The following is a 9,092-nucleotide window of genomic DNA, read 5'->3' as shown; positions in this document are numbered from 1 at the left end:
AAGCTGAGGCCTCCCGAACTGCCTAATCTCTGCCGTAAAGCTTGTTTCCTTGACCGTCTGTCCCACCCTTTAGACATAACGTGGCAGTCAATCAGACTGTTTCACGGCTTCTTCGTCACGAAATTAAAAACCTCTCAAGTACACCACGACGCTACGCTAACAAGAACATAGATACGTGGCGAAGAAGCCGATTCTGTCTAGCAAGTACAGATAAATATGTAGATTTACGTTAAATAGATATATAAGCTATCTGACCATAGATCTACATCAAATGGATATACAAGCTTACCAATACAACTCACTGGGTGTTATAGCGGCTGTTTATATCAGTAAATGTTTTATACAATTTGTATCAATCAATTCACCAGTAAGCCCAGAAATTGCATCTCTGGTTTGACCAGAGCGGCTCCAGCACTGTGCACCCGAATGTCCTGGCGAAGCGTGCGGAGTTCTTGGCGGCTGTGACTACCACATCGGATGCCCTGTGGCGGCCGCAGTTTGCTGCCGCCCACAGTAAGTAAAATATTTTTCCGTTGTCCAGCTTCGGGTGAAGGCGGGTGCCGTGGTCTGCTCTGGTAGCGAGAGCGGTCCGGTATACATCAAAGAGCGGAGTTAGTAGCGCCGATTCGAACGCCACTTCGCGGGCGAGGTCGACACTGAGGTTATGGGCCCCCATAAAGCAGCTGACTACGGAAGTCAAATGCCGGCTGTCGGACTCGAACCAGGTGTAAACTCCGGGCGGATGAGGCAACAGTGGCCTCATCGTGGAAGCCATCAAGAGGGTAGTGACGATGGGGTCGTCCTGGGCGCCAGCGGTTGTCAGTGATGTCAGTGCCAGCAGGCCGTAAGGGATGGCTAATCTGTTCTGAGCTTTGTCGTAGTAGGCCTGGAAAATAGTTTGATAAAACAGCAAAAAGGGTGGGTCTGGCGAAACGTAGTTTAATAGAATATTTTATGTGCAATCTTTAGCATCACTGATCAGCAAGGCTATGCAATTCTGTAACGTATGGCAGGCAAAAACAAGAATGCTTATTGTGATACCTGCATCCTTGTGTACATATACCTACGTGACATGGGCTCGCATGCATGTATGTACGTGTGTGCTTAGGGCTCATGTACGTACGTGTGTGCGATATGTATGTACGTGTGTGCTTAAGACTCCACAACACAAAACCCATGTCAGGACAGCTATGCCAAATAAATGAATTAACAATTGTCCTCCTGACACGCTAGGGGACTTGTAGCGATATCCTGATGGAGTTACATCACAGCGCATATTCCCATTCTGTGAGTCTCTAAAGTGGGTTTCGTCCCGGCCCTTTGTAAATACGCTGCTCTTGTCTCCGTATCGTATAAACGCCGCCGACGCACTATATTCGCTGTTGTCGCAAGACATGGTACTGAATACACTGACAACTGTCGCCGGAACTATTTTTGTACCCGCGAAACTGCGCTCAAGAAGCCAGTACTACAGGGACCACCGAAAAGGTGCCACTGAGCTCATGGAAGAAACGTGCACAAAATGCGGAGAAATAGCCACGCTATTTCACGGAATCTGGGCGTGCCCTCGCATCTGGCCCCAGGGAAACACTAGTGCCCAGATGAATCATATCGAGACATGGTAAGGCCGCACTTACCAGCTCATTTCTCGAAGATCAGCTACGTCTGATTCAAAGAGCCAAGATGGGAGCCATTGCATCTGCGTCGGGCCCCGCCCATTAACTCCTCTCAACTTTTCACCCCTATCCCCATCCTCCCTTCTCACAATAAATGTTCTGCTACTACTAGTACTCGGCAGCGATGGCCAGCGCACACCTGTTCCTCTCTCTCGCAGTGTTTTGGCGTCAACGCCCCGTGAAAAGCTCAGGGCACCAACTGTTAAAACAGCTATTGTTAGAGTAATGAAAGGTCCATCAATCAAAAGCAGTATGGATGGGTATACTCTGAACCGCATACTGCACCTTCCACGAGAACATGGACTCGGTGCCTCCTCCGTGCGCTGCCCCGACTACTGGTGTGAGGGCATCCAGTTGTGCGCGGTACTTGTCCCTCAACTGCATCCGTGCTTCGGGTCGGTCGCCCTGCTTGGCGCGGGACATCCATGCCGACACGCGACCGCCCAGCGCCAGCTGCGCCGCGTCTACCAAGCGTGCTGCCATGGCCCTGATGTTCCCCGCTCTCTCGGACAGGACCTGCTCCGAGACGTGCATGGTGCCGTCCTCGAAGAAGTCTTCCAGGACACGTAGGCATGCCAGCTCGCGGCCATTGGCGCCGAAGCTGCCGTGTGCGATGCTGACAATGCGGTCTGCCTGCACAGAAAATCGGGGTATGCGCTGCAGTGAAGGCAGCTGAACGACTTCCCTCAAAGAAAAAAAAATGAGTATTTGGGATTTCTTTGGTAAAAATAGACACTAGCGGGAGAGATCAGAGATTAGTTGTGGGTAAACGAGATCAAATGTTATTCGGAGCCACGGGCCACTCATACAACGAAAAGAAAAGTCTTCAACGCCGAACACAGAACCGGTGGTTCACAGATGAAAAGAAAAACGAAGTTTCGATAATTTAATTCTCACAGCTCGCTTTCTTGAATTTTTTTCAAGCTCTTTTAGCTAAAAACAGACTGGCAGCGTGCAGGAAGAGTAAAACGCAGGTGGCGAGTCTGCACGGTGTGTAGCTGACGTCACCCGTTTGGTAGTGTCACTTTGGTGGTGTCACTTAGGCCAGTGTTTGTGAGCGCGCGAAATTAACGCAAGGAAAGGCGAGGGGAAAAGTGTACGTCTGGCGGTCGAATTTCCGTCGTGATATCATAAGCCTTCTGCCATGACGCCTCGGCGGTGGAAAGCCAAATCGAAATAACACAAAGTAACAATTTTAAAGCGATTTTTCATCGACATCTCCCATTCCTTCTGCAACGACGCCCCAAGCATTCTTCACCACATGTGTAAACATAATCCAGTCCTAGATATCGATTGCGGCCATCAAGGGCGAAAACTGCAAATGTTTGTGTAGCCTCGAAACCTCCGAAGAAATTCAATAGTCCTAACAAAAAACCATGTGTTTTGCCAGCTGTCGAGGTAATACTATGTACAGATAACCGCACACCAAGCTTACACAATGATGGGTGCTACAAATTTCCTCTTGCGACCTACTGCAAAGCAAACATTTGACATCTACTTGAAATGCCGCCATAGGAATACAACAAAAAGCTACACAACTTTCTTAGAAGCATCGCAGCTTGAGAAAAATTCATCCTTGTCGGAAGCTGAAACCCGAGACATTTGTCAATCTCGGGCAGTTGCTACAGACAGTTTACAGTCAGCAGTGAGCCGCGCCATCTGTAAAATGCCTGTGCTACACGGCTGTTTCAAAGGCCTTCCGAAGGCCGGTAAACCAATAGTAGTGTCCAATTGTAAATACACAGGGCGCAGTTGTGGGCGAGAGTCAAATTGTAAATTGAAAGCCACGACAGCAAATGCGATGGAAACAAATAGCACGCTGTTGTTCGTATACAATTATTTTAATTTCAAGAAAATTCCTGGCAGGAATTTCAAAAGCAAGCCACGATGCTGGGCATTGGAGAAAGATTTAACTGACCGATGGCAATGCGAGACAAGATGGAGGCAGCCAGTCTTCTGGTATTTACCATTTAGCGACCACATGTTGTTCTCCCATGGTTCCAGAAAACTAGGCAAGCAAGCGAATTGGTGTGGCGTATTTATTAAAAATGTCTCTTCAATTAGGTTAAAAGCGTAGTTGATTGCTACCTTTTTACACGCTTCTTTTGTTGCATGGAGCAGCCTATCACCTGATTTCGATATTTAGGCCGACTTTCAGGCGCGGGCATGTTTAGCTTCCATAGGAATGACCAATTCCTATTTCTTGTTGCAACCTAGTACAGTTAAACAGCTTCCTGTGTAGTATGATAGCATGTACAATACGTCAGAGTTGAGAGAGCAAGGTATTTCTCCTTCAGCATTTTAAGGCGGCCACTGTATTCTTACAGGACTCTGGCAAAATCAGTTTTCACAGGTGCAGAAACATGAAATAAAGCGTGTACGCAGTGAAGGGGCCGCGTGCGCGAATCTGACGTCGCAAACAAAACGTTAGTTCCATTATTAACGGCCTGTGTGCGATATGACCTTGTAAATACCCAACCGTGTTTCGTCACAAGGGAATATGGGGGTTATGACAATAGTCGAGTTCATGCTCATGGCAGAATAACTTCATTGTGTCAGCTAATACCGGCTGAGATAACTTCTGCGAAATAAGCTCCCTTTTATTGATTGCTACTACAACAGTAACTGAAGCGGATCTGAATGATCCAACGGAAGGGAGAGGCCCGGTCATAGCTTAAATGAACGCTGAAATCAACTAGCAAGTTGGGCTCAGGCGAGAGTTCAACTGCCCCGAAGCCCTCTCAGCGTTTATTCGGCGCCAAAAGATGCTTTTTTGCCGAAAAATTACCAATTAAAAAACGCATTTCATTCCTCGCCCCATGTCATGACGTTTTTCGTGACGTCAGCGGTGGCCAGAAGTGAGTTAGGCAGCGGTGTGGTCTAGCAGGAAAACTAAAACCTACCGAGGGATCATCGCCGCCGCGGGAGCCGCTGGTCCCGCACTCGGCGCATACGAGAAAACAACTTGCCCACCCTAGCTGCAACTCTGTGCGCTTCAATCTTGGTGCCGCACGGGACGTGAGATATAGTGGTTAAGCAATGTGAATGTTCCGCGCGGCCTTTTGCTTTGTCTACAAAGCGTCTAGACAACTGCGCAACCGCAGCAAGAACGACGGCAGAAGCGTTCTTTCGATTTGCAGTCTCGTTATGGATAGTCGGGTTTTGGTCGCTTCGATGCACTCGGCTTTAATAATCGGCTTGACAGCATGTTACAAAAAGAGAAAGCCGTTCTTCAGCATTTATTGGCGCCGTGAAGAGAGTGACGCAAAGCCGGGGACGGTGCCGAAACCCGGGAAGCAAGCCAGCGTTGCGGCGAGCCTTCTCCTGACGGGCTGGGTACGCCTTTCTTAAGCTACCAAGAAACCGCTCAAAGGCTGCGGAGAAGCTTCGATGTGGATGATTTAGTTTCTGGAACTGTGCGAATGATTATTTGGCGGGCGCGGAGGATGTTGCGGGTTTGTAATTTACCGCCAACATGGTGATGATGATAGAGGCGCCGAGAAGGAAGTGACACGTTTGCACGCACGAGGACTCCGAGGGGCACGCGCATGAGTTCAGAACGCTGCCCTTGGACTACCGTGCACGACTTTGCGTCGCCCTCTTCACGGCGCCAATAAACGCTGAAGAACGGCTTTCCCTTTTCGTGACACAGCGTGGTGCCATCTGTTAGTTTAACTTGTAACTGTATGCGAGGCTGAATTTTTGCGGCCCGCTACGTCGGCACCGTGACGTGAGTTTTAGAAGACCGTGCGGGCAGTTTTCCGTCACGATATGGTAACGCTTATGGCGCCACCTGTTGAATGTTTCGCGAAGCGAGTTGCCTATTACGTGGCCTCCGCGATTTGCTGCCGGCGGCGCGCCGTTGCTCCGGCCGTCCCATTCGGTGCGGAAGCAAGGGGAGCGGTGTAATTTTGCTAACTCCGACACACGCCGCGAGGCGGCGCCGTTAGCCTAAGGTTGAAGCGAGGCTCGTCTGGCCGGTTTGAGTTGTAAGTCAGCCTTCGTTGTCGCGTCTTCGGGATAGAAAACTTGAATATATGGTCTATGTATTTTGACTCCATCCTACAAGTACAAAGTTGTTTAACGTGCGTTGTTTAACACCTACGATTGCCTTTGCACGCAGCTTTAGTGGTCGTTTGCTTGAAAGGCGAATGCCGAGAAGGGTTCTGTCATCTCGGGCAGCGTGAATGCCAGCGTGCTGAATTATTTTCTCGCTATTACATCATTTTTGCGCGATATCGCTGCGCGAAAATATGCTTTTTTTGCCTTTTAAGTTGTTTCGAACGCTCTGGGTATCCGTTGTGTGTGTGTGTGCGCGCGCGCGCGCGTGTGTGTGTGTGTGTGTGTGTGTGTGTGTGTGTGTGCGTGCGTGCGTGCGTGCGTGCGTGTGTGTGTGTGTGTGCGCGCGCGTGCGTGCGTGCGTGCGTGCGTGCGCGAAAACAGCGTAATACCGATAAGCTCTCGTGTATAGTTTATAGGCAGGCGACTACGATTTTCAAATAATCTGTTAGGCTTCCACGGGTACGAATCAATCATATTTTTGTGTTTTATTTAATATGCTTAGGGGTTTCAAGTACCTATAGTCACGCCACCAAATTATTTGCCGTGAGTGAAAAAGTCATGATATTCCGCGATGCCTTTCATATCGCTATCGACTCTACATACGTATTTTTTCGAAAGATTGTTTCTGAATTTCTAGATTTGCTAATTTGTTGTCATGACATACTAAGGGCATTATTTTTTTCGGTGAGCAGTTAAGCTGATCACTAATATCTGTACGCACAACATCGGCTGTAAGTAAGTTGTTCGGGATATTAGTGAATAAACACATCAAGTGGAGAACTATAACAATCGTAACTGGGGTAAAGATTTTTACTATACATTACTTAGACCACGTCCATTTATGGTAAACTGGAAGTCTCTCTGTACGTTTGTATATGCAAGCATGCATGCCAATAAACGGCACCAGCACGTTTACCCTGCCTATTGCGGAAGAAATACCGATAGCCATTTGGATAGTATACACTTCAGATGCTGGAGTATACGACGTCTCTGTTAATAGTATCGCGGTAAAAGTTACGCCAAACGTTTCAAGTAGGGTTGCGATTTCGAATACGTGCGATGTGCTTCGACAATCGACTGAACTTGCAATGACCCCTGCGTGACTTCGGCAGGTATCGTGCGTGCATACTCTTCGAGATAGTGCAGCACCACACAGACGTGCGCTTTTCGCCACAGGATACCCTTCCACGTTTTGCTGTGCGAATGCATTGTCAACGGATCAAGGTTCATCAAGACAAGCATTCCAGCTAAAGATTGACTTTCCATTTTAATTCTCTCATGTTCTCCCGCGTTTTGCTGTTTAAATAGATCAGGTTCAAGAAATATTTGTTTGCTTGTGTTTTAATGGTCCTAACTAATATAACTTAAGGAACGAATTTTCGAAAGGTTATTGTCCATGCTCGTTTAATAGTTTTTTTTTCTATCCGGGAGAATAAATTTGCTTTCATGAACAGATTGAGCGTCATTGACGGAACGCGATGATGGGACGCGATTTGGCTCTGCTTCAGAAGCACGGCCAAATCAGCTGAAAAGTGCCCAAATGAGTCTAGCTAAATTTTGTAGCGCTACTTAGGTGTCCCTGAAGGAAGGACTTCTGTATTTCTTGTAAACAGCTACGCGGGTTTGTAATTACACGGCTATTAAAGAAAAAAGGCCTAGCGCGAGCATCGGCCACGCTATTCGCTGGAGGCCGCGTGGTCTCCGGCGTGTTCCAGCGTTACGTTCCAGCGGCTGCCGGATCCACGAGTTTCCGCGTGGACAGTGTGCCTGTGCACGAGTTTCCGCGATCGCACATGCATCAGGCATGTGCAATCTGCGTAACATCAAACTTTTGTATTGCATGCATGAATGTACCACTTGTTGCATTGCTTACATTGCCTTTTGGTAGAGCATTAATCTGAAATCTGTTATTCACTGAAAACAATTTTAAGCTTGTACCAGAAAGGCAAAGATTCCCTCAAATGCTTATGTTTGTTGGACATATTTTTATTGAAATTGTTATGCATATCCTACATACTTCAGGTACTTAATAGAAAAAAACATCACGGGAAGTAAATTTCTTGTGCAAAGCGAGTTGAAATTCGAGACATGACAGGATTTACTACAGACTACAGGACAGGGTTTACTACAGACTACAGGACAGGATTTACTACAGACTACATGACAGGATTTACGACAAACTACAGGACAGGATTTACTACAGACTACAGGACAGGATTTACTACAGACTACAGGACAGGGTTTACTACAGACTACAGGACAGGATTTACTACAGACTACAGAATGTCCCATTCCCTCACAGGATCATTCTGTCGTAATTTTCTGTTGTGTTTTTCGACTGGGCCCATAGCACTACTACATAAACAACTTTACACCCACTTGTAGTCCGCTTATAGGTCGGAACCTCTATTGTGCCAATTGTTCCACTGGCTTAGAACTTGCGGTCTTATACAATTAGGGGAACTAAAATGATGTTTAGATAGGCTGAGTGGAACCAATTTGTTTTTCGGCATAACGGGAATGTGTAACACTCTATTTTCACTATTTAAGCGTTCTTCCCGTTTGACACTCCTCACCGGCTTTCCCATGAAGGGGGCGAAGTAGAGCTCGTTCCAGAGCCTCCCGTACAGCCGCACGTCCTCGTGCCCCCTGTTGAGGCCGTGCTTGAGGTGGCAGCTGGCCGCCTGACCGAGGCGCCGACAGAAGGACTCCGCCTGCTGCTGGCCCCCCATCGCCGCAGGACACCTCGGGTTCCGCTTCCAGGTGGACCTGTCTCTCCGCAGCTGAGGCACCAGCCTGGCGGATAAGGCGGGAAAATGTGTCCACCCGTTTCAAATCAAAATTTAAGACGGACGCGGGATTTCATCCGGCCCAAGCAATACATAGACGTCACGCTGCTGTGGTGCACCCGTTCAACGAGCCGCTCGCCAAAAAAAAAAAAAAAAAAATTACGCCCACCTCCCCTCGCGGAAACCCTGGTGTGATGCGACGCTGAAGGGGGTTCCGTTGGGTGTTTCCGTTGGGTCGATTAGTCGAATTGCGTGAGACGCGTAGTGAACGTGAATTGCGTTTAAATCACATCGTTGGGCTCCACGCGAGGGGATGCGGGCGTAATTTTGAGCATAATGAGAGACGTTGTTGTTGTCGTTTAGACGGAGGCTTTATTGAAGGAACCGTCGCATCAAGCAATCGTCGGTACTGCGAGACAGCAAGAGCAAGCGCAAGCGCAGGCGCAACCGCGGGCGACCGTCGTCTAAGAGACCGGCCGGAGCGCGGCACGTACCCGAAGGAGAGGAGACCGCGGAGAGAGAGAGAGAGTACTGCAGTGCTGCACATGCGCATAGGGTGCCTTGA

The 9,092-nt window shown here is 48.4% G+C and overlaps 1 protein-coding gene across 1 annotated transcript; it reads right to left on the bottom strand.

The window, feature by feature from the left end:
• Nucleotides 1-322: 322 nt before the first annotated feature.
• Nucleotides 323-8,523, bottom strand: LOC144141793 (uncharacterized). The gene is made up of 3 exons (XM_077673286.1): nt 8,315-8,523; nt 1,962-2,309; nt 323-886 (listed from the first exon to the last, which is right to left on the bottom strand). Exons 1-3 carry the CDS (start codon nt 8,468-8,470, stop codon nt 362-364), a joined length of 1,029 nt encoding a protein of 342 aa, XP_077529412.1. The 5' UTR covers nt 8,471-8,523; the 3' UTR covers nt 323-361.
• Nucleotides 8,524-9,092: the final 569 nt, after the last annotated feature.

The sequence above is a fragment of the Haemaphysalis longicornis genome, unplaced genomic scaffold (assembly GCF_048455015.1).
Source record: "Haemaphysalis longicornis isolate Haplotype H1 unplaced genomic scaffold, Haemaphysalis longicornis Haplotype H1 scaffold_6, whole genome shotgun sequence".
Classification (NCBI taxonomy): Eukaryota; Metazoa; Arthropoda; class Arachnida; order Ixodida; family Ixodidae; genus Haemaphysalis; species Haemaphysalis longicornis.
The sequence above is the reverse complement of the archived record's forward strand: the minus strand, read 5'-3'. Positions and strand labels throughout refer to the sequence as shown.

Excerpts from the sequence above, each read along its gene's own strand:
- LOC144141793 (XM_077673286.1), bottom strand. The coding sequence starts at position 8,470 with ATGGGGGGCCAGCAGCAGGCGGAGTCCTTCTGTCGGCGCCTCGGTCAG. Across the intron at positions 2,310-8,314 it reads CCCCCTTCATGGGAAAGCCG|GCAGACCGCATTGTCAGCAT; the intron begins GTGAGGAGTGTC and ends TTTTCTGTGCAG. Across the intron at positions 887-1,961 it reads AGTCCATGTTCTCGTGGAAG|GCCTACTACGACAAAGCTCA; the intron begins GTGCAGTATGCG and ends ACTATTTTCCAG.